At 25.2% G+C, this 27,629-nt stretch overlaps 1 protein-coding gene across 2 annotated transcripts in view; it reads right to left on the bottom strand.

Moving 5' to 3' along the window:
- The window catches only part of LOC135922173 (guanine nucleotide-binding protein subunit alpha-11), a 115,087-nt gene that overhangs the window by 31,711 nt on the left and 55,747 nt on the right, over positions 1–27,629 (bottom strand). For both annotated transcript variants that reach the window (XM_065456600.1, XM_065456601.1), the window contains exon 2: positions 17,391–17,559. In XM_065456600.1, the coding sequence (XP_065312672.1) occupies positions 17,391–17,508 (118 nt within the window). In that variant the 5' untranslated portion in view covers positions 17,509–17,559. The remainder of the gene's footprint in view (positions 1–17,390; positions 17,560–27,629) is intronic.

Here is a 27,629-nt window from a genome sequence, read left to right as displayed (position 1 = left end):
TCGTACTGTCAAGGTAGTTTGGAATAACCATTTCAAAATTCAGCAACAGTGCAAAATTAAACGGATAGATTAGAAAGTGGTGAATACTTATCAGATCTCGTCTGATATTTGATGTTATATTTCAACTATTGAATCTGTCTTTAAGGCTTCAGATAAGAACAATTTGTTTACCTAAAGCTGAAAATCAATAAAAAGAACGATATATTCTAAAATCGTATAAGGATATGCTATCTAAATCTCTTTTATAACTTAAATAAGTGTGCATTTAGTATTTTTAAAGGATGAAAATATCTCTAGAAGTTAGGAAAATAAACAAATTTGAATTAGTAATATTGAAGGTAAACAGAAGGCACTCTGGTATCAACAAAAATCAATTTTTATTGCCTTAATAGACAATATGCAAAATAGATTTGCCAATTAATACTTTATTAAATTATACATTTTTATCTTCTGATATGGAATATTTATAAAAATATAACTGGCCAGCTGACGCTCATATTCGTTATGGGGAGGAGCAAATTAAACGACTTAATTTTCAACTGAAGCTTGATGTGGATCTTGCAATAAATGGGATGAGGAAGAATATTGATGATAATAGTGAAAGTTATAAACGCCCCGTGATTTACAATAAATATCTGCCAAATATTTAATATTTTCTCTATCAAGATTTAAGATTAGGAAAGAATCTACGATAATAAAATTTGCAGATTTGCAAATTGCCTGATTAATCTAGAAACTTTCAATCATTTGAGTTATAAAGGTATCAAAGTGGATAAAGAGATTTTTATAGTACCCTATATTAATATAGAACAATGGGCTTGCCTTGCTGCGAGTCAAGAAATATTAATTCATATCTCTGCTTTTGACTAAATAAAAAAAATTATCATTATATATTTATATGTTATTTCTTTGTAAAAATATTTATAATAACATTTAATATATAACGCTAAAGAACAAAAAAAAATTTATTTTAAAAAGGGTGCATCCTAGAACCCCGTGATTGCTCGAGCTCAAGATATGTAAGATGCCTAATTTAGAGTTAACTACTTTTTTTATAACGATAGCTAACGTGCTAATATTCTGAGTAGCTAACGTTTGCACTTCTTCGTTACTTTCCAATTAAATATAAATAAATATGCTAGTTTACAATTTTAATTGAATGATTAAATTTAAATACAAAATTTTGAAATATTTATTAAAATTTCTGTCTTTTTCAAGTATATTGAGAAGAAAAATTTTATTAAAGATTGAAAAAGACAAAAGATGTCAATACTAAAATACAGCTGTTAATCTCTCAAAAAAAAGACTTGAATCTTAATAAAAGGATTGAATTTTACATTCATATTCCTAAAAAAGAAATTTCAATAGAAATTAAATCTAAAATAAATAAATTTAATTTACTTAAAAGTTAAATATAGTATAGTAAAGAAGGTATATGACCATCAAATTCAACTAAGAAATAAAGAGAACATGATCGAATCAAATTTTTTGGTAATTAATACAAGTAAGAAGTTTCAAAAATGGCACTTAACCCATTAATAATCAAGATTTTTTTAGTGGATAAAAATGCTCAATTATTTCAAATTATATTGATTAATGCTCAATATGATATTTTAAAAAAATCAGCCAAAAAAAATAATCCTAAATAGAAAGTCTAGCCTGGTGCATATCTGCACCTTTACCATTAAGAGGTTAAAAAAGATAAAAATTATGTATAATACTATAAAATCAAAAAACAATAGAAATCTTTATTCTTTTTTTTGTAATTTATAATAAAAACGAGAAAATGTTTATATATTATGAAAATCCTTAAAACATTTAATATGAAGTGTGATTTGACATGTCTGGCACATATATCTTGAGTGCTTATGGCAATATCTGCATCTACGTCTTTTTCCATCTGTAATTTTGGATAAATAATTTCCAGATGAGTCAGGAGGGTTTTCGCTCTGTAATGCAAACTGGCTTGCGTGCCCTGTACTTAAATTTTCTTCAATTTTTGTTGGTGTTCGAAGAAAGTAGTTAGTAACTTCTCGCCTGAATGCAAGCAATCTCTTCTTATCATCGATTCATGAATTTCCAGATTTTCCACGAATTTACCAAAGCTACATCGTAAAAGTGAATATTAGCCACAGCCCTCCTTACTTCCCTTATTTTTATTCTATATATAGATATGGGATTATCACACAGATAAACTTAACCCATGTGTTTGTTATAAGCAGTGATTATATTTGGTGGAGACCTTTTTATTTTAGAAGATATTTTCTTGGAATACCTCGTCACCACCGTATTATCATTCCAACGAACTATAAATATTTCGTTTAATTTTTCGAACCTATAATCATAATATCCTCTTTCTTTTTTTGCTACAGCATTTATAGATTCAACTGGGCAATGCTCCATTCTATTATCCCTCACAGTTCCAGTTGTAAAATATCCCATTTGTTTTAAGTATGACAAAAGTTTAATTGAGGTATATTTTTTGATAATTTGGTTTTGTAAGGCTTAACTTTATAAAATCTATCATGTATATCTATTTTAGTATTGTCTGTTAAATGAATATTATATTTAAAATTTAGTAATTGTAATTGGGGCATTGTATTCAGTATTATTGGAATAGAAATATCACTATTATTAGACCAATACATCTTTTCCAATGGGAGCGAATGATATCCAGTAAATAATATAATTCCAATAAATCTCTTAATATCTGAAATGGTTATACATTATTAGACGTATTCATTTGTTTTGCATAAATATTATTTGATCTATAATTAGGGAATATAAGTCTTCGCCGAAAATTAAAAAAAATATATCTGATGGATTTTTACCATACAAATTGTCTTCAAATTTTATTATATCTTCATTTTCCCCATTGAAATGAATTGTAGAATATAACGTATCTGTTTTCTCCATTTAAAATTTTAATTAAAAATTAAATATTTATTTCATAGAATCTTGGTTTTTTAATTAGTATCTATTATTTTGATAATTTGGTTTGAATTGACAAAACAGGGGCATAAAAGAAAAAAAATGTTCAGCAAGGAAGAGGGTACAAATAATTTAAAATTTTTATGAATAATTTTAATTTTCGAATATTTATGAACCGAATATTTGCGAATAATTTCATATATTTAGGTCGAGATAAAAAATTATAAAAGAAAGATATTATTCGATTCTCAGGGGGCTCAAAAAATTTTTTTTAAATAAATTTCAAATGACCTGTTTTTGGGTATAAAAAAATTTTTCAAAACTTTTAGGTGGCTCGAGGAATCTAGGAAAATAAATCCCCGGAAAAAAAATCCCAGAAAAAAATTCCCGGAAAAAAAATCCCAGGAAATTAATTCCCCGGGAAAAAATCCCCAGGAAAATAATTCCTAGGAAATAATACCCGGAAAATAATTCCCCGGAAAAAAATTCCCCAGAAAATAATTCCCAGGCAAATAATTCTCCGGAAAAAAAATCCCCGGAATAAAATTCCCCTGGAAAATAATTCCCCGGAAAAAATTTCCCCACTATATATTGAATTGCTAATGTATTGCTAAACTGCATTGCTAAATAGCAATCAATCATAATCAATCACAAATAAATCAAAATTTTATTATGTAAATTTTATTAATGATAATTTTTTAAACTTTTTTTAAAATATACTTAAATCATTTTTTTATTATAAATGAAAAATAAAATAAAAAATCGGTTATTGCTTAAGTCGATTATTTTTATTTTATTTTTTTTGTTATTTTTTTTATATTATTTTTTTTTTTAAATGTTATTTTAAAGGTTTTGTGATAAATTTTTAAAATAATGTAGCATATTTTTATTATTTGGTGATAAATTTTTAAATTAATATGTATTTTTTCTTTTAAGATATTTTAAAATATTTTTTTCTTTTTTAAAAATATTTCTTAATTCCTAGGGAGGGGAGGAGGGTAGAAGAATTGTGATGAGTCAATTTTATTCATTAAATTGAAATATAGTCTGATAATCTAAGCAATTTTAGGAAAATTAGCATAAAATCTTAAATTTTGTATTTATTATAAGTAAAATGGACCCCATCTTTAAATTCTAAGTGATTTTTTTAACCTTTGTTGGGAAGGGTTAATTCGAAATTGAAATATATTATTGAAATTTATACAAAATAAAAATATCGAAATATAGTAATAAACGAGTCAATTTTATTCTTTAAATTGAAAAATTGTATTAAAATGTATACAGTCATTTATAAATAGAATAAAAAGATCAAAGCGATTTAATAATTTATGTTTTCTAAAATATCTATATTCAAGTAAATATTCATGAATATTCTCTCGATCCCCATGTCTTTTATAGTTTTCCTTAAGATCCCGCCACAGTCTTTCGACTTTTTGGGTGTGAATGGATCTATCATTTGGGTCAACGAAGTTTCGGGAATGATTGACCCTATAATAAAAATAATTTGTTTGATCCAACCGATTATATCTAAGATAAATAGATTTAAATATATTACTACTTTTGATTTACAGAAAAATATATTTATATAATAATACTATATTAATTTTAAATAACATTTAAAAAAAACATAAAAAAAATAACAAAAAAAATAACATAAAAAAAATAACATAAAAAAAATAACAAAAAAATAACATAAAAAAAATAACAAAAAAAATAACATAAAAAAATAACAAAAAAAATAAAAATAATATACCCCTCGACTTAAGCAATAACCAAAAAATCATATAGTATATAATTTTATTTTTATTTAATATTATTAGTAAGAAATATATTTTTCTAGCTTATTAAAACAAAAGTACATTTTATTCAGTTTTAAAAATTAACAAATATATATACGTAAGAGGGCGTTATATGTTTTAATATGTATCATTTTAGGAAACCGGAATAATTGGATAGCACTTTTTTATATTTGGGTATATATACATATGAAAAACCTAAAAATTAAAAAAATTTTTTAGGTTTCTTTGATGTTTAATTTATGAGTAGGTTTAGAATAGTAAAACAATGGAAATTTTCTAAAGTAAAAATTGCTGGCTTTATTTATCAAAATCTCTTCATTTTTGTTTTATACGTGTATATTTACGTGTTACGCATTATCCTAAAAAATATTTTGATTTGACCGATTGCCGAGTTCAAAACCGACCACTTATTAAATATTCGATTGATCAAATTTGCTATTACAGGGTAAATTAATATAATAAAAGCAAAAAATTAAAAAGATTTAATCATGTTTTTTTATTTTTATATAATACTAGTGTTGTTAAAATGCCGCGAGTCGCGACCCCGACCCAAAGCTCGGGTCGTTTTATTCGACTCCGACTCAATGTTTGGGTCGTTTTATTCGACTCCGACTCAATGTTTGGGCCGTTTTTTTCGACTCCGACCCAAGTCCAAGCCGAAAAAAACGACCTCGATCCAAAATATGGGTCGTTTTTTACGACTCCGACTCAAAATTTGGGTTGTATTTTTCGACTCAAACTTGAAGTTTGGGTCGTATTTTTCGACTCAAACTTGAAGTTTAGATCGTATTTTTCTACTCCAACTCAAAGTTTGGGTCGTTTTTCTGACTCAGACTCAAACATCGGGTCGTTTTATTCAATCCGACCCAAAATATGGATCTTTTTTTTAAAGACGACTTAAAGTTAGGGTTGCTTTTTTTCACCCCTAACCCAATATAGATCATTTTTTTCGACCAAAAGTCAAATAACATTTAGTATATATTAATATTATAGGCGGGAAAGTTACTTAAAGCTTCTTTAAATTATAATGCTCTGATTAACTATTCATCATAGTTATATTTTAAAATTTTTAAGTGAAGATGTACCAAAGAAAAGTGCCATTTGTCATGATGGTTATTTTTGAACTTTTTTAAATGAAATAGATAAAAATATATATTGTAGACATGTTAAATCAAAGTTTCAGTGATGATGTACCATAGATAAGTGGTAATTGTCATAATCACTATTTTTGAACTTTTTTGAGTTTTTTTAAAGCAAATTGCTAAAAATATATATTCTAAACATGTTAAATTAAAAATTCAGTGAGGATGTATCATAGATAGGTGACAATTGTCATAATCGCTATTTTTGAACTTTTCAAATTTTTTTAAAGGAAATATCTAAAAATATATATTCTAAACATGTTAAATTAAAAATTCAGTGAGGATGTATCATAGATAGGTGACAATTGTCATAATCGCTATTTTTGAATTTTTTTAAAGGAAATAGCTAAAAATATATATTCTAAACATGTTAAATTAAAAATTCAGTGAGGATGTATCATAGATAGGTGACAATTGTCATAATCGCTATTTTTGAACTTTTTCAAATTTTTTAAAAGAAATATCTAAAAATATATATTCTAAACATGTTAAATTAAAAATTCAGTGAGGATGTATCATAGATAGGTGACAATTGTCATAATCGCTATTTTTGAACTTTTTCAAATTTTTTTAAAGGAAATATCTAAAAACATATATTCTAAACATGTTAAATTAAAAATTCAGTGAGGATGTATCATAGATAGGTGACAATTGTCATAATCGCTATTTTTGAACTTTTTAAAATTTTTTTAAAGGAAATATCTTAAAATATATATTCTAAACATGTTAAATTAAAAATTCAGTGAGGATGTATCATAGATAGGTGACAATTGTCATAATCGCTATTTTCGAACTTTTTCAAATTTTTTTAAAGGAAATAGCTAAAAATATATATTCTAAACATGTTAAATTAAAAATTCAGTGAGGATGTATCATAGATAGGTGACAATTGTCATAATCGCTATTTTTGAACTATTTTTTTCGACCAAAAGTCAAATAACATTTAGTATATATTAATATTATAAAAGATTCTTTAAATTATAATGCTCTGTTTAACTATTCATCATAGTTATATTTTAAAATTTTTAAGTGAAGATGTACCATAGAAAAGTGGCATTTGTCATGATGGTTATTTTTGAACTTTTTTAAATGAAATAGATAAAAATATATATTGTAGACATGTTAAATCAAAATTTCAGTGATGATGTACCATAGATCACTGAATTATATATTTAACATGTTTAGAATATATATTTTTAGATATTTCCTTTAAAAAAATTTGAAAAACAAAAATAGCGATTATGACAATTGTCACCTATATATGTTACATCCTCACTGAATTTTTAATTTAACATGTTTAGAATATATATTTTTAGCTATTTGCTTTAAAAAAATTGAAAAAGGTTCAAAAATAACGATTATGACAATTGTCACCTATCTATGATACATCCTCACTGAATTTTTAATTTAACATGTTTAGAATATATGTTTTTAGATATTTCCTTTAAAAAAATTTGAAAAAGTTCAAAAATAGCGATTATGACAATTGTCACCTATCTATGATACATCCTCATTGAATTTTTAATTTAACATGTTTAGAATATATATTTTTAGCTATTTCCTTTAAAAAAATTTGAAAAAATTCAAAAATAGCGATTATGACAATTGTCACCTATCTATGATACATCCTCACTGAATTTTTAATTTAACATGTTTAGAATATATATTTTTAGATATTTCCTTTAAAAAAATTTGAAAAAGTTCAAAAATAGCGATTATGACAATTGTCACCTATATATGATACATCCTCACTGAATTTTAAATTTAACATGTTTAGATATTTCCTTTAAAAAAATTTGAAAAAGTTCAAAAATAGCGATTATGACAATTGTCACCTATATATGTTACATCATCACTGAATTTTTAATTTAACATGTTTAGAATATATATTTTTAGCTATTTGCTTTAAAAAAATTGAAAAAAGTTCAAAAATAACGATTATGACAATTGTCACCTATCTATGATACATCCTCACTGAATTTTTAATTTAACATGTTTAGAATATATATTTTTAGCTATTTCCTTTAAAAAAATTTGAAAAAGTTCAAAAATAGCGATTATGACAATTGTCACCTATCTATGATACATCCTCACTGAATTTTCAATTTAACATGTTTAGAATATATATTTTTCGCAATTTGCTTTAAAAAAACTCAAAAAAGTTCAAAAATAGCGATTATGACAATTACCACTTATCTATGGTACATCATCAATGAAATTTTGATTTAACATATCTACAATATTATATTTTTATCTATTTCATTTAAAAAAGTTCAAAAATAACCATCATGACAAATGGCACTTTTCTATGGTACATCTTCACTTAAAAATTTTAAAATATAACTATGATGAATAGTTAATCATAGCATTATAATTTAAAGAAGCTTTAAGTAACTTTCCCGCCTATAATATTAATATATACTAAATGTTATTTGACTTTTGGTCGAAAAAAATGATGTAGATATTGGGTTAGGGGTGAAAAAAAGCAACCCTAACTTTAAGTCGTCTTTAAAAAAAAGATCCATATTTTGGGTCTGATTGAATGAAACGACCCGATGTTTGAGTCTGAGTCAAAAAAACGACCCAAACTTTGAGTTGGAGTCGAAAAATACGATCTAAACTTCAAGTTTGAGTCGAAAAATACGACCCAAACTTCAAGTTTGAGTCGAAAAATATGACCCAAACATCAAGTTTGAGTCGAAAAATACGACCCAAATTTCAAGTTTGAGTCGAAAAATACAACCCAAATTTCAAGTTTGAGTCGAAAAATACAACCCAAATTTTGAGTCGGAGTCGTAAAAAACGACCCATATTTTGGATCGAGGTCGTTTTTTTCGGCTTGGACTTGGGTCGGAGTCGAAAAAAATGACCCATATTTTGGGTCGAAGTCGTTTTTTTCGGCTTCGGGTCGAAGTCGTAAAAAACGACCAATACTTTGAGTTGGAGTCGAAAAAAACGACCCAAAATATGGGTGAGCTCTGTTCGAGCCGACTCGGCTAAGCCGATTAACAACACTATATAATACTCAAAAAATAAATGATGATCAAATATATAATGTATGACAAAACAGATTTTTTAATTTTCGTTTTTTCTTTATGTATTCCGATTTTCTATATTCCTTTAAAATATATTTAAATGTAAATTATATTTTTATAAATTTACCTTAATTCAATGGTTGTCTTCGATAACCATTCTCCAAATATTGATGCATTTTATTATAATAACTTGAAAAGTCATAAGGAATAGTAAATTCATTAAGAATTGATGTTACATTATGAACGATTTCGTTTCTTGTATTTGGTCGGGGATTCATTGACTTATATTTGTTTTATAATACGCCAAAGAAAATCTCTATTGGATTAAGTTGAGGCGAATAGGGGAGCAAAATTCTACTTGCACTTTAAAACTATCAATGAGGTGACTTTTATGGATGGATGCATTGTCTATAACAATAACTGCATCCCTTGGTATGATATTAATTAGTTCTATCATATATTTTCGAAATAGTAGACTATTATAAGCTCCCTCGATGATGCGATAAAGTATGACACCTTCGATTCCCATAGTACATAATATACTTAAATTTTTACCATTAGATGGTGGGACTTTAACAGTTGGCATAACATTGTATGGTGCCCAGGCGCAAACAGGTACAACATGTAAATTTATGCCTGTCTCGTCTAAGAAAAATATTTTTTCTCTGGCTATATTCAATATTTTTATACAATAAGGGAGAATTGATATAATGGGAATTATTTGTAGCAGATATATTAGGTATTGAATTAGAATAAATAGGAACAGGATTTGATGTAAATGAATTTGTTTTATTCGTGTTAGTATATAAAATTTGTCGTATATTAAACATTTGTGAATTAGAATAAACAGGATCAGGATTTGATGTAAATGAATTTGTATTATTTGTATTCCTATCTAAAAGGTAACAGATTAAATCATGGGGAAATTTTTCATATATTATTTTTTTTTTTTTTTTTTTTAAATTTTTTATTTATTTTTTTTAGATTGTCTATATTTTGGTAGAAATTTGGCGTATTTTTAGATTTTTTTTGATAAATAAATATCGTGTGGATTTTGAAGAAAATTTTTTGATAAATAAATATCGTGTGGATTTTAAAGGAAATTTTTTGATAAATAAATATCGTGTGGATTTTGAAGCAAATTTTTTGATACAATATCAAAGTTTTTTAAATTTAACATTTTACCTCTTTATGGATAACATAGAACTATTTTTGTTTTTCCTTAAAAATATATATATCTATATTATCATTGTATATATGTTATGTTTATTCAAATAAATTGATTAATTATTTAGTATACCTATTTTTATTAAATTCTTAAATATACTTTTTTTTCTAAATTCTTAAATATACTCTTTTTTTCTAAATTCTTAAATATACTCGTTTCTAAATTCTTAAGAACACTCTTTTTTTCTAAATTCTTAAATATACTCTTTTTTTCTAAATTCTTAAATATACTCTTTTTTTCTAAATTCTTAAATATACTCTTTTTTTCTAAATTCTTAAATATACTTAAGATTTTTTTTAAATTTAAAAATAATAATAAATAAAAAAATATATTTATTTTAAAAAAAATAAATAAAAAAAAATATTAAAAAAAAATAAATAAAAAAATAATAATATATGAAAATTTCCCCATGAAATCTGTTACCAAAAAGGGTAAATGCAAAAAAATTACATTAAAATTTTACCATATGTATTTTGTGTTTGTTTTGTTATATATTAATGAATCGTCATTTATTTTTTAAGTATTATGTACAAAATAAAGACACATACTGTTTCATTTGTTTTTATTATAATATCTTACCCTGTAAGATAAATTGAAAAATGTTTATTTTTGTTTTATGTATCTATAAATACGTATAAAACATTCCAAAAAATATTTTAAAAATATCGTGATTTGACCCGAAAACCGACCGAATGACCAAATACTGCATTGCTGGCGTTATCCATGGAAAAATCTTCATTTTTGTATTATACGCGTATATATTAACGTGCTAAGCATTATCCTAAAAAATATTTTGAAAATAATTTGATTTGAGCTCAAAACCCCACTTACTAAATATTCGATTGATAAAATTTACTAGTAATATGATTTGAAAAAAGTTCATTTTTTGTTTTATATATCTATAATTACGAGTAAAACATATACGAGTCGGTTATCAGCCAAACCACGATATTTTTAAAATATTTTTTTGGGATTACGTTTTATATGTATTTATAGATATATAAAACAAAAATGAACAATTTTCAAATTATATTACTAGTAAATTTCAATCTAGGAAAATAAATCCCCCGAAAAAAAATCCCGTGACCCGGATCGGCTCTGCAGTATTTAATTAAATAGAAATGTTTTTTAAAGTCAAATTTCTTCGAGGATTTGAGATTTTAAATAATAAAACGAAAGTTAAATAAATCTAGTTCCCCTTTACACACTTTCATCAACTTTTAGGCATTTATTGAAAAATTATTTTTACACAAATTTTAATATTTTTTTAGAAATATGATAAAAGGCTTTTCACAGTTTACTAACTCTTAAATAGCGCCCCTTTTTGTTTTTACAAGGATAAGCTATTAAATAATATAATTTTATAAATTTTGTGGCGAAATAGGAAATTAGCAATTCAATCTGATACCCTCTATATGATAAAAATTATTTTACTGAAGTATTTACCGACTTTAAGAATTTAACTGACTGAATACAAAATCACTATGCAAAATTATATTTTTTACTGCCCAATTTTAATTAAATACTGCCAAAAGTAATGAAAAATGCTGACCACTTTAATCAAAATACATCCAGAGGTGATTATCAGCAGTGAGTATTATATTTTTTTAATCTAACAATTATTATTTTGCTTATGAATTTTTTTCAAAAGTTACAGAAAAGAAATAATTATAATTTTATTAAATGATATATAGAATAATAAATTATATTATTCAAAAGAAACAATTCTAAAACGTGTATGTTCTCCAATTGAATAGAGAAAATTGGGCAAGTCCCTTTTCTCTTCTAAATAATCAATGCATAAATTTTTTAAAATAGTTTCTTTCGTTACATAAATACGATTTTTTTTGGGAGTGTATGTCCCAATATTCCATTGGCCGATTTTTCCCATATCAACCGCTATTTCCATCCTTATTTTTTCGAGTAGTTCCCATATCTTCGGTTTTTTGTTGCCTACAATATGCTTAAATCGGTTATTCCATCCTTGACATACATTGTTTGTTCGATTTTCCCCAGCAATCGTAACATTGAACACATTCCATGTTTCTGGTGGGAACAATGGCTCTACTTGCCTTTGAGAGTTTTTCCCATGTCTCAATTCTCCATTCACATAATTTTTATCAAAATAAAACAATAATTCTGTGTTTTCATCCGATATAATGGTTTTTAAATACTCCATACCTCGTTTGACATCGTGTATAGGTAAGAATGCTAATCCATCGATCATAGCTGCAAATAAGCATAACATTGGATCATTCCGATATGATGATTCTAATCCCAATTCCTGAATCTTTCTATGAGTTGATTGAGTTAGATGATAAAAACATCCTTGGATGTTGATATCTCTACCTAAAAGTTGAAAAAATATAGATTAAAATTATTGTATAGGTTTTATTTAATATTTATGTCTTTATCAATTTTTATTAATTACATTGTGTGACAAGAAAAATGGGAGAAAAAATAAATAAAAACAAGTTTTGGTGAAGAATTTGACATTGAGTTCGAATTCGTTTTCTAAGTTTTCCCTTCACGTCAAGTTTTAAAAATATTATCGTATAAAGGCAACTTTTCAAAATCTCAAAAATGGTAAAATTTAGGTCTTTATACGGATATATTTTAAAAAGTATCAAATGAAAATCCCTGAAAATTGGTGATAGTGTTAGACTTATATTTCCTTATAAATTTATTAATTTTTATAATTTTTTATCGATTGCTTTTTGAGAAAAATGGTAAAGAATTTCGTTTTGGGGGTCTTAAGTTTTCAATTTAAATTCCCGGCAAGAATCGTATAAATATGTTGGCGGACTACTGCTGGAGTATCTTTTTTGAAAATAAATCATCAACTTCATATTCGCGGAAATATATTTAGATTTACCATTAAATGTTTTTAAATTCGATAAATTTTATGTTATTGTTTAATTTGTTTTAAATTCAATAAATTTATTGTATATTACAAGTTAAATCCTATATAATAATGAAGGAGGGGGTGAGACAACGGACCGATAAAAGGTTTATTAAAAGTAAAATATGAGATAGGTTAGCTTAGCATAATATATTTATTTAAATATGAGAAATGCAACTATTTCATTTAAAATAAATTGTTTGGGAATCGTACCTTGTGCAGTGTAGCGAAGAGAACGAAAGCCACAATAAATATATTAAATGTACTATATTAAAAAAGAATCTAGAAAAATAATTCCCCGGAAAAAAAATCTCCGTTTTTAAGATAATTAAAATTACAAAATTAATAAATTAGGAGAAAAAATTCCCTAAAAATAAATCAACGAAATAATAATTCTCAAATAAAATATTTAAAAATTTTGATAAAATTAATTCTGAAGAATTATTTTCTAAGAATTTACTTAAAACATGTTTATTTTATTTTCTCCCAAAAAATCAAGTCAAAATTTGTCACACAGTGTTACTAGAAATGGGTTCGTTCATCCTACACTCATAAAAAAATCGTTTAAAATATTCCTAAAAACAACAGAAAAAGGAAATTAGAATTAAAAAAAAATTTAAAGTTCCACGGTCCAAAATATATTTTAAAATCAAGGTCCTAGCATATCTCGATAGTATATAGATGTAATTAAATCGTAAAAAGAAACCTAGAGTATTTTCGACGGCATTGATTGCAGCCTTTTCAAAATCCATATAAATTGTAATCGGATCTATGACCAAATTCCGTTCTTGGGCTAATTCGAGTAAAATCTTAAAAATTTCTTCATATGTTGTATACGTTTTTCTTTGTAACAACCAAGAAATATGCCGCTGTTATATATAGTGTTTTAAAGGGTATTCTAATTACATATAGCTGCAAAAATAAATGAGGAGCCAATTTAAAATTCCCGTCTATATACCAAGTTTTCGTTTCGGCTAGCATTTTAAGCATGTAATCGGTGGCAAATAAAATTATCCGTTCATTAGAATCTCCGCCATTATCATGCAAAAGAAATCTCTCATTCGTGGGAGATCCGGTTGTAGCCCAATCCTCTAATATTAAAAGATATTTCCAATAAAAGTTATTTATAGACATAAATATGATTTAACCTAAAATGCTTAATTCTTCCAATGTGGCCGGAATAAGAGGAAACCTTTTTATTTTGCGATTTCTAAGTGTCCTCTTGATACTCTCTTCATTCGGAAGTCTTTTTCTGGATTCGGGAGACAATTTAGACATTTCTTCTGCATATATTTGGCAAGTATTTTGATTTGTTTCAGAGGCATCGTGCTTATAGCATTTTCAATTTGATATTCATGTGGATTTATAGGATGAATATGAGGCGTATTTTCCAATGTATAGTCATTTTCATTGTAATATTTCAAAATAACTAAAAATTTTCGTAGTTTTATGATAATTGTAGGAATATCCCTCATGAAAAATTTTAGCATGCTTATTTAACGGAAGAATAAACATAAAAAATTTATTAAAATTATCAAAAATATTTTAGTAAAAGAAAATTTTATAAAAAGTAATAAAAAAAACTAAATGAAAATCGTTTGTTTCAAAATTACAAAGAATATATCACCCAAATATATAAATTTATTTATTTTTGAGCATAAATTTCCTTACGTTATAAATAATAATATAAGAAACTAACTGGGATTATGTAATAATATTTTTGGAGTTAAAAACTTTTAAATAAAAAAGTTTCTATTTTAAGATTATAGTCCCTCATGTGTTTTCTTTAATGAATTAAATATATTAAAAATTATAATATTTATAAAAATAAACAAATATTATTTAGAATAAATAGTATATTTTTTTGTAATGTTCTACTTGAGATAGTCTTTGAATTAAATAAGCTTTTGTAATCAGTGATTAATATTAATACTTTTTTTGAAAATTTATAATCAGATACAATTTTTAAAAATTAAACATAAAAATTTCCATTATGTTATTTTTGTCCGGGATTCAAACTGATATTAGCATACGCAACAGAATAGTGCCATAATATTATTTTAATGTTATATATATTTTAACAGTGGCATGTTAGAAATAACCACCCCCTCTGCATGGTAAATATAATGTGGTTTAATTACCTGTTTTAATATCTATTCAAGTCTAGATGAAAAGTAGATAAAGGAAATAACCTTTCTCTTTCTCAGTAAAAATTTGCTTTCACATTTTTCTTTTCAATTCTAAATTACCTCTTTCATAATTTTCATATATTTCTACAGGAATTTTTTTCCGAGGAATTATTTTCGGTGATTTTTTTCCGGTGAATTATTTTCCGCTTACCAGTAAATTTGATCAATCGAATATTTAGTAAGAGGTCGGTTTTGAACTCAGCAATCAGTCAAATCAAATTATTTTCAAAATATTTTTTAGGATAATGCATAGCACGTAAATATACACGTATAAAACAAAAATTAAGAGATTTTGATTTATAACGCCAGCAATTCAGTATTTAGTCATTGGGTGAGCTACGAGTCGGTTATCCGCCAAATCACGATATTTTAAAAATATTTTTTAGGATTATGTTTTATACGTATTTATAGATATATAAAACGAAAATCAACATTTTTCAAATTATATTACTTAGTAAATTTGGTCAATCGAATATTTAGTGAGTGGTCGGTTTTGAGCTCGGCAATAGTCAAATCAAAATATTTTTTAGGATAATGCTTAGCACGTAAATATACACGTATAAAACAAAAATGAAGAGATTTTGATAAATAACGCCAGCAATATTTACTTTAGAAAATTTCCATTGTTTTACTATTCTAAACCTACTCATAAATTAAACATCAAAGAAACCTAAAAATTTTTTTTAATTTTTAGGTTTTTCATATGTATATATACCCAAATATAAAAAAAGTGCTATCCAATCATCATTCCGGTTTCCTAAAATGATACATATTAAAACATATAACGCCCTCTTACGGATATATATTTGTTAATTTTTAAAATTGAATAAAATGTACTTTTGTTTTAATAAGCTAGAAAAATAAATTTCTTACTAATAATATTAAATAAAAATAAAATAATATACTATATGATATTTAATCAGTATTCTTCATTTATAATAAAAAAATAATTTAAGTATATTTTAAAAAAAGTTTAAAAAATTATCATTAATAAAATATACATAATAAAATTTTGATTGATTTATGATCGATTATGATTGATTGCTTTTTAGCAATGCAGTTTAGCAATGCATTAGCAATTCAATATATAGTGGGGAAATTTTTTCCGGGGAATTATTTTCTAGGGGAATTTTATTCCGGGGATTTTTTTTCCGGAGAATTATTTACCTGGGTATTTTTTTCCTGGGGATTTTTTTCCCAGGGAATTTTTTTCCGGGGAATTATTTTCCGCTTACAGTTAAATAAGATTTGTTTAGTCAACTTTATATGGTTACCTATTGAAAATTTAATTATTTAAAAATTCAAAATTGATTGATAAATATTGATATATCTATAAAAAAATATAAACACTAGTTTTCATAGAAATAATTTCTTAATATGCTCGTGAGATCACTTAGAAGATTTTGCATTTTAGACCTCAAAAATTCGCCATGTTTGAGGGCTTCTTAGGGACATAAAAAAATTTTTTTTTCATATTTTTCTTTTCCAGTTTTGAGATACAGTGTCTGAACTATATAAAAACCTTTTTTATTATTTTTTAAAATAAAAACTACTATGTTTAAAAATGATATATAGGAGGTGGTGTATATATGCACCGTTAACCAGTAACGGGAAAATGTTATATATAGATTGGTTGTTTTAAAAACTTTCAAAACTAATCTCGTTCCATTCCTATTCCTTCGTAAAATTGAAAATGACGTCCTGTGTTGGTCATAACTTTTTGGAATTTGGTTATTACCAATTTTCCTTAATTGTATTATGTTATTTTATTTAAGGATCAAATTAAAAAATAATAAATCCTCTTTATATGACCTTGGCTTATCAGGTATTTTATAAACAATCAAATAAAACGAACAAATCAAGTTATGTAGAATAAGTTTGGATCAGAGTTTGAAAAAATCTTTAAATTTTTGATCGAAAATCTAATTAAATTACAAAATATTTAGAATTTTTAAGTAAAATTTGATCAGAAATTTCTTTCAAAAATATCTTTTATTTTTGTTTAAAAAATTTTGGAAGATTTTTTTAAAACTTTGGTGTGGATTATAGAAGATAGGAAGCACAAGGATTATTACTAGTATTGAAAGAAGGAAAGGCATAATAGGAAAAATATTAAATGAATAGAAATATGAATGGAAAGATATATTATTATTAAAGTAAAAACCTAGCAGTAGCAGCTTCAACTCTCTTCTGGCGTCCCTCTTATCCTTCTTGAGTTGCTTCTCTATCTCTTGGTTGATCCTTTTTTGTTCCTTAGCTTCCTCGCTCATGCAGCAAGACATGATTTCGGGATTTGGAAGAGATATAATGGCAGGAAGGTGGGAGAATTTTTGCTTAAAAATTTGTTTATTTTTGCATAATTTAGTATATAATTTGCCCAGGGTCGAGTGGGCTGGGGTTTTCAGACCTCTAATAATTAGTTATTCATTACATTCTTATTTTTGGTTTGCTTTATTTATCATTAATCCGCCTACCCCTCCATTCTCTTCTAAAAAATAGTAATATATTTTTTATTTAAAAAATTAGTAACTCGTGATAATTGAGCAATTTATAAGCATTGTGAAAATCTTACTGAAAAAATATTATCTACGAGAAAAAAAAACCTTACTTGAAATCCACTGAAAAAATATTATCTATGAGAAAAAATAAAACCTTACTTGAAATCCATTACTATACTCAAATTACAATTTAAGGGATCTAACTCAAGACGGTTATTTTGTAACAACACGATATTTTTATTCTAATATTTTATTAACATGATTTTTTAACTAATCAATTATTTATAATAAACGAATTATTTCAGACAATAATTTCAAAAATAGAAAAATTTCCATCAGAATTTTACAAAAAAAAATAATAATTCTTGGTAAAAAAAATATTACCAAAAATCAAATTGAAATGATTGACATTTCAAATATATAAAAAAAAAATATATAATAATTTACGATACTTACAAAATATATTTCAGAATCCACATAAAACTGCAGCTTTATCCTTACATAAAAAATATTCGGGCTGGCAGAACAATTATACATAAAAGATTAAGTAGGGTCACGCAAATCTCTGATTTTTCGTAAATAATAGGCCAGCCCGGGTAATAGATTATATATATTTTTTTTTTGAATTTCAGGCAAATTGATTTTGATTAATACTAATTAAAATAATTTATAATATGCTTATTTATTTCTTTGTATTTTAAACAAGTTATTTATGATATCCAGATATAGATATCAAACATAATTAATAAAGCGTTTGTTGTAGAAAAAGATAGTCATAGAGGAGAAATATAGTGAGCTTAATTTACATTGGAAAAATATTAGAAATAGATAGGGACAAGGCGCTTTTGCGTTCCTGATTCATTCCAACACGGAACATCTTCCTAAAAAATATCTAATTTTATTTCCACGTAATATATCATACCAATTTTTACTAGAATCGTGTCGATCCACAAATTTTTAACCAATTCGATAGATTCTTATTTATATCAATATTTGAGCTAATGTCCTCAAACATCAATACTAATCCGCCAACAGAAGCAGAAGCAAAAAAAAAATCAATAACTAAAAAAATCTTAACAATTTCCTATTTATTCTAATAGTGGCTTCCACAAACAGCCATTTCGCAATTAACCTCGGCTTTTTACAAAAGACTAAAAAATTTTATATATACGTCAAAAAATTCAATATAATTATGGTTACTTTTTGGGAACACAATTATATTTTTATTTTAATAGTGCTTTATTTTTATAGTGTTTTAAATATTATGATAATTTTATAATTATTATATTTTAAAAAAAATAGAAAAAGAGATGAGAAGAAGAGTTCTAAAAATGTTTCCAAGCAATTGACATAAAACTAATTAAGGGTATACCTTAGCATTTTAAATTGGGCTAATAAATAAGCAGGATACTAAATTGGGAAATAACAATAGCTATAATTAAAAATAATAAACTTATTTTATTAGTGAAGAAATTTTTTTTAAATTTGATTTACCAGTTTTAAGGACATTCATAATAGTATTCGTTCGAAAAATTGAATGATTTTATTTCCGACTCACTTAGTTAAAATTTTTTAAACAGTATGCATATTTGAAGTCTACAAATTGCAACATTTTCAGGCCTGGCTAGGCCAAATTTTTATCCAGCCCAGCCCGTTTAATTTTTTACTAGGATAACCCAGTCCAGTTTTTTTAAATGCAAGGACAACTCGAAATATATAGTTAAACACAAAAATAAATTTATAATATTGGGGAGTGGTTAAATTAAAAACAAAACACTACACTTTATGGATTATCATTTCTATCAAATATCAGAATTCATCAATATCCAGCCCAATATTTTTTTTTGCCTAACCCGATCCAAAGAAATTTTTTTCAGAAAACCCAGCCCAGCCTGGGCTTAGCAGACCTCTAATGCACATTTCATCAAATTTTTGATTGACAAAATAAATTAGCTCATGACTTAATAAGAATATATTTTTTCAACAATTTCTTGACCGGTACTAAAATATCAACTTTTTACTTGCAAGGTAATATAATACTAAGGTAAATTTTTTTTATGATATATCATATCTTTCAATCGAAATTTTTACTTCTCTGAATGAAATATCAGTATTTGATTTAAATCGCAATTTAAATCAAAAAGTTGATTTTTTTCAAAAAAAAATATCATAAATTTTGCCAACCCTTCTATTTAGAGGTACTTATTTTTATATTAGGGGTGTTAAGCGTAAGCACTCCTTTGCCCCTCTTCTTATGCCAAAGACTTGCTACCGCCATCATTCGTTCTAACTATCTAAGCTTCATCTCTTCCATTGAATAACCTTCCATTTTCCAAGCTTCCTTTTTTTATCCCCTATCCTTTCCCGTAAATTCTATTTCTACAATTTTTCACCTTTATTTATTTAACCTTTTTAAAAAAATAATCATTTGCTAATACATTTTGACATCATATCATAATACAGTAAATATTCAAATAAAGTAACCCATGACCGGGAAAAAAATGGCTCTTAAATTATTATTTTAAAAATAAATCTAGAAAATTTTATAGAATAATTCATATCATCTATCTAAAAATCAGTTGTAAAAATTTTGATGAATATCTTTAAGTTTATTACAAACAAAAAATATATAATCATATTTTATTAATATACAGAAACAGAATATTTTAATAAATTTGGTCTTAGACTTGATATAAATTTTTGATTAGGGTAGTTTGAAAAGATAGTGCCATGTTTCATTACTCGACGAGCGAAAAAAATTAATTTTCTGAACAACTTGATTTTGGATTGGATCAAAAAATTTAGTTTGTTTAAAAATTTTAACTTTCTTTCCCTGTTGGAGTAAATAATATTCGCTCTATTTATATCAAGCTACTCTCAAATGTTTTGTAATACTCATCCACCGCAAAACTGGTGCAAAATAAAGTTGATTAAAAATTTTGACTTTGTCTCCTCGTGGAATAAAGAAAATAACTATTTTTTACTGGTTATTAATTAAATGGGAATTCGATTTTCTCACGTAGTATTCGAGATCTGCAAAGCTCGGCCGTTCATATGGTTTTCACATGTTGCCATGCCCATCCCGTTAAATATTTACTCGGCATGTTATAATTATTTTAAATTTGCCTGTTCAGTTAAAAAAAAATTACGAAAAATCAGGCCCAGCCCTTTGAAATTTTATGAAAATTCCGCTCCAGCCTTCTAAATATTTTGTACGAATTTTCTGATCATCACATTTTTAAAATATCTACATCTAATTTTTTCTCAGTGCCAATTAAGTCCCTAATATCTATCTTTTATTGCCATCTATTTTTTTCTAGAACACCCGTTTTATAAATCAATTGTGCTTGATATCTGTATTGTGTTCTGTAATTGGATCAAAATATTAATAAATTTTTTAATTTTTTATGAATTTACTATATTATTTATATTTATAAATTTAAGTATTTTAGTACAAAAAAATAAGTATATATTGTAATTTATTTTCAAATAGTATTAACCAAAATTTGCTTGAAATTCAAATAAATATATTCAAATTTTAATGCTCGGGTTGGCCTATTAAAATTTTGAAAAATCAGATATTTGTGAGACTCTTTCTTATTTCAATGTATAAATTGTCGGCGGATCTAAGTAAATTGTCTGGCCCAGGCCAATATAATTTCTTGGGCTTCTCTCATAGGCTACCCCCTATTTCTTAACCCAATTAGATGGAAATGAGAGATTTCAAGTGAACTATGATGTTTTATATATACCGAAAAGTGCGATCGTAAACTATAAAATATTTATCAAAATTTTACAAATAATTTTTAGATAAAGTTGATATAAATTTTTCCTAAATATTATTATTTTATATGTTTATTTTTATAAAACATTTTAAAAAAATATATCTGTCCTAAAAAGCAATAATTATTTATTTGTTCATTCAAAGATTGAGGGCTTTATAATATTTTTATGATATTAATTAAATCAATAAGAGCTATAATTATTCCAAATCTTAATGGTTTTAACAGATTCCGAAAAAACATGAAGATTTGAGATTCAATTTTCTAAAAAAATCGAACGCGTTCACGTTCAAGTTCAAAAAAAAGGAACGCGTTCACGTTCATAAAACCGTTCAAAATTTTATAATAAATTTTTTTTAAATTTAATTTAATATAAATAAACTTATATTTTTTAATACAATATATTTTAGCCATGTTAAAAAATAATATAGTTTTATTTTGATAATATAATTATAAATAAAATATAATAATATAATATAATATAGCGAATAAAAAAATATTTTTATTTATAAAAAATTTTTCTTATTAAATTTTAATAACAATTGTTTTCAAAATATTTATCAGATAGACAGGAACACTTGGAAGTTAATACGACATTAGCCTAAAAACACGCTCTACAGGGGCAAATGAGGGGATTGCGGTATTATACTTAATAAACAGCTCTTTTAAGGTGATGAATTAATTAAAAACATATTGTTTTGTTATTTGCAAATAATTGAGATAAGTTATCCTCCTCCAATCCATTCTCTACTCTCGACAAAAAAAAAGGATATCTCGAAATTAACAGTTCTCTAGGGTTTTCAAAGCATTTTTTTCAATAACGCTATAAGTTTATTTTTAATAGGTTCGTTCTGTGGAAGTTTTATCCATGGCCATTGAAGTTTGAATGCTGGATGTATAAACAGAAAGAACATATTGATCCTTATATATATGTTCAAATCTTTAAAAAAATAAAATATATGTAATAAATGAGAGTGATAGGTTTAATACCTTTTATTAATTCCATTTAATACGGCGTCTATCAATGGTTGACCATATTTGAGGCCACTAATTTTTTTAATTTTAAAATAACTATCGCTATTGTTGGGGTCAAATATTCCAAATGCATTATTTCTTCAAATTTAATGATTTAACTTAGTTATATCATATAGAATCAAATAATTAATATTAAAATCAAATGTCGTTTTAATTGGAACCTGAAGATTTTGACAATATACTTTTTGGCCACATTTTACACTAAGCATTGGATTAGTTCCTTCAATATAGGATGTTAATGTAAAACATATCATATTTGGCCATAGTAATGATAATTCATCTGATTTTGGATATTCAGAATGAGATGATGAGGATTAAATAATAATATCCATGCTTATGCTAATCTATTAAATTAAAATATAAACAATAATATTCAAATTAATAAACTATGTGTTAAAAAAATTGAAATGTGAAAAGGAAATATAACAACCGATTAAAAAATATAAATATAATACATTTTTTAAAAAAATTCGGAAATATTAAATTAACGAACGTTAAATTCGAACGCGTTCGTCATAAAAAAGGAACGCGTTCACGTTCAAAGTTCGTCAAAGATAAAAGGAACGCCGTTCATCATTTTTTTCAAAAAACGAACTTCGTTGTTTACAACACTATATCCTAACGTAGGAATTCCGAAAACTCGGAGATTTCATATGTTTTATGGAAAATATTGACAATTTTTAATGTAGCCCCCAATCTAACTTCATTCTAGATGAAAAAATCCTTGTAAAAAATAATGAATTTCTCCGATTCTTATAAAATTCCAAGCAGATGTCACTAAGACCAATATATATATATATAGTGAATTCCATTATAAATCAACAAAAAAGACAAGATTTTCATTCCGACCCCTTAAGATTCTTCTAAAATTTTTACAAGAGTTTATATATGATGAATTCCATATCAAATCGACAAAAAAAAAGTCGATTTTCAACCCGACCCCTTTCAATTTTTCTTAAATTTTATATACTGTATAACTAAGAAAAAAAATGAAATTTTACCTTCCAACACTGTTTACCCGCTAGATATGGCTGTTTAAAGCGCGGAATGATGGTACATTTTTGACAAAATGCACCTCAATTATTTTCAAATATCTCGAGAAATAATTATGTTGAAAAATAATTAAAATTTTATTATGTAGCTTAATAATAGTTCTATAATATGACTTAAAAATAAATATGATGGGCATTTTATTAATATCGAAAATCGGATGTATAAAACCGGAAATGGCCATAGAAAAAAGGTATTTTTTTCAAATTTTTTTTTCTCACTGCTTTATATTTGTACAAAATCCTAGACTGGGATAAACATGGGTTTAGGAGTTATCACTCTTTATATGGCTAAAATTAAACAAATTTAACATTAATATCATCATATATTAACGAATAGTTATGAAATAATGTTAATTTAAAATATATGTCTAAATGATAGGCCCTTACTTTTTTTTATCATTATAAAAAAAAATTGAGAGGTGGCTGGGATAATGAGCTGTTTAAAACTTTAGTTAAATTTTATTTCGTAAAATTACTTGACAAAATAATTTTAAATATCTTATTTAGCATAAAATAATCTAACAAACTTTTGAAAATTCAATTTAAATGTTGGCGAATTCTTAGATATTGTAGAAATTTCAGAAAACTATGCATTTGTAGTGCAGGACCATGAACAAGGATTTAATCAGACCAATAATCAGGCTACTATCCACCCTTTATAATTTATTACCGTGATGACAACATAATAAAACATGCAAATTTAGTGGTTAACACAACGCATGTGCATTTTATTTATTTAAAAAATTGATCGTATTCTTGAAGGAAAGATTTAATAGATTTTCTGATGGAGCAAACCAATATAAAAATAAAGATTTCATTAATCTCTACAATCATGAAAATGATTTTGGGATAAAGGCTGAGTGACATTTTTTGAAACCGCACGTAAAAGTCCCTGCAACATTTTAGAGGCCGTTACTAAATAGTTAGCAGCTCTAGCAAGCTTGCGCCGCCCATATGAACATCACATATTGACAACAATAGATTTATTTAACTATGCAAGAAATAATATCTATGGGGTAAATTATATATTTGTGTGCAATAATGAATATATGAACATAGAAAGTCATCTTGAAAGCAGGCTTTTGAGAGCAAAGTGATAAAGATAATAAAAAAAAGTAAGAGCCTGTCATTTAGACATAATTTTTAAATTAACATTATTTCATAACTATTCATTAAATTTAAATATGATGATATTTTAGGTTAAATTTGTTGAATTTTAGCCATAGTCATAACTCCTAAACCCATGTTCATCCCAGTCTAGGATTTTATACAAATATAAAGCAGTGTGATATCTATCTACAGAAAAAAAAATTTGAAAAAAATACCTTTTATTCTATGGCCATTTTCGGTTTTATACATCCGGTTTTTGATATTACAGTGTTGTGATGATTTAATAAAACATTGACGATTAAATTAAAGCTCATCCATATAAAATTATTTCGTTTGCAAAAATAATAAAATAACAAAAGGAATAATAAAAGAATTTTCAATAATGCTTTGTCTATATTTTAATTATTTTTGCAAAGAAATTAATTTTATATGGATGGGTTTGAATTTAATCGTCATATGTTTCATTAAATCATCACAACACTGTAATCAAATTTCTATCATATTTATTTTTATGTCTATTAAAGAACTATTATTAAGCCACATAATAAAATTTAAATTATTTCTCGAGATATTTGAAATTATATTAGGTGTATTTTATCAAAAATGTACCATTTTCCGCGCTTTAAACGGCCATCAAAATTTCATTTTTTTTCTTAGTTACCAGTACACAAAATTTAAAATTGAAAGGGGTCGGGTTAAAACTTGGTTGATTTGATATGGGATTCTCCAATTATAACTAAGGAATAAAATTTTTTTTGCCTCCAATTCCAAACAGCGGCTGAATGGGACTCTAAATGTCAAAAAAGGAGAATTTTGGATAAGATGCACTCCTTTTAATTTTAGATATCTTTAAATATAATTGAGCTAGAAGCGTCATTTAAATTTTTTATACTGCTGGTAGGCCTTTAAAGTTATATATTAAATATTGTTTTTAAATGACAAACCCGGAAATGATCTCAATTTGATTTTATTCACTTAATTTTTTTTGTATAGATATAGACAGAGTTGAGAGGTCCTCCAGAAAAAGAATCTAGATACAGATACAGATTCTTTATTAAAAATGAATCTTAGATACAGATACTAGTATCTTTTTCAAAAGATACAAGATAATAGATACTTGTATCTTTTGCTAAATTAGGAGTATCTTAAGATACTTTTGAATTTTCATTACCAATTAAATTAGATAGTTTATAAAATACAGTTTTTATTAATTATTTGTGAAAAACATATCATACATATATAAGAATGAATATTTGCAATAATTAATAAAATATTTATTGATGTTTTAATTATAATAACCAGGGATTTTAAAATCAGTTTTTGCCCATTAGTAGCTTAAACAGGGAAGGGAGAGTAGTATATTTAATGGGAGTTGAAATTTACAAATAAGAAAAAGATTAAATCAAATGATTTGTTAGAATTTGCAGGTTTTTTTCTGTGTTGTTTTAAATATAGCTTACTTTCGGAGTATATGGCTAAATGGCATCTCTAAAAAAATATACTAGTTTTATTTTATTCATAATCTTTAATAAGTATTTATCATTACTTGTTTGTGATATTTATATATTTTATAAATTAGTTTTATTTTCTAATATGACTTATTAATTCTTGCGTTTGTAATATCATATATATATAAATATTAAATCTTTTTTCATTTTATATATTTCTTGCAAAATCATTAATTATATATAAAAAATATGAAAATAATGTACAACATTATATTATAATTATTAAATACATAACAATTTTCTTTAATGCATTTTAAATTGATTAAATTTTGTAAATAAATACTGTAATGTAATTTTATTTATATCATAAAAAAATAAAAGTAACTAATAAAATTAAATTCTACCTTATTATAATTATTTTATTAAGAGCCTTTTAAAATCATCTAATGTTATATATCAATTGAAATATATTAGTGATGTGCCGATATTTTTTATCGGATCTGGCCGATTTCACCCATTTTTAAATATCGGTTATCGGCCAAAATTATAAAATTTGATCCGATATAAAATGGCTTTCTTAACAAAAATGAAATGTTATAAAATTTTAAAAAAAGTTATATCTAAAATCATGTATTTTTATAAATAAAATCGAAATTCATTTTTATGTATTATTTTTTTTAATAATAATAATTAATTAATTAATATTCTGACATATAGTTATTTTTTTGCGTATTCTGTTTATAAAAGTGTGCGAGATTCTCTTCAGAATATGTTTTTAATGAAGCTGGTGATATTGACAGTTATTATCGCCGCAAGCTGACCTCTGATAAATTGAAAATATACATCAATGTTAAATATTATTTTAAATATTTATTTCAAATTTCATATAAATTTGTTTATTACTTATTATGTATATTGATTAATGTATTACTTATTATATAAAAGTGATCTAAAAATAAAAATATTTTATATACTTTTAGAATTGCAATTGAATTGAATATAAACTATAACTGATCATTATAATATATTTAAATGACATAAGTTATGGTATAGTTAAATTATAGATGTTATACTAATAAAAAGTATATTAAAAATTAAATAGATATGATATGGGATAGGTAATCGACCGATATAAATTTAATATCCGGATCGGCCTCCAAAAAGTGGTATCGATATACCGCTAAAAATATATATCCAAAATGATTTTAATTTGATAATCAACCATCTTATATTAAAAATTTTAATAACAATTATCTAAGAGGGACTTAAGTATAGGTAGACCTGTGCGCCAACGAAATATTGGCGGCCGGCGCAATTTTTAAAAAATCTAATTGACGGCCGACGGCGCGCCGATTTTTAGCCGCCGTCAATAAAATCGGCGTAAATCGGCGCATATATAAATTTTTATAAGATAAATTTTTTTAATTGCTTATTAATTTAAAAAAACAAACAAATAAATATACACTATTCTACAGATA

The sequence above is a fragment of the Gordionus sp. m RMFG-2023 genome, chromosome 1 (genome assembly GCF_954871325.1).
Source record: "Gordionus sp. m RMFG-2023 chromosome 1, tfGorSpeb1-WG-v2, whole genome shotgun sequence".
In the NCBI taxonomy this organism is placed as follows: Eukaryota; Metazoa; Nematomorpha; class Gordioida; order Chordodea; family Parachordodidae; genus Gordionus; species Gordionus sp. m RMFG-2023.
This window is presented reverse-complemented; position numbering and strand designations above follow the sequence as displayed.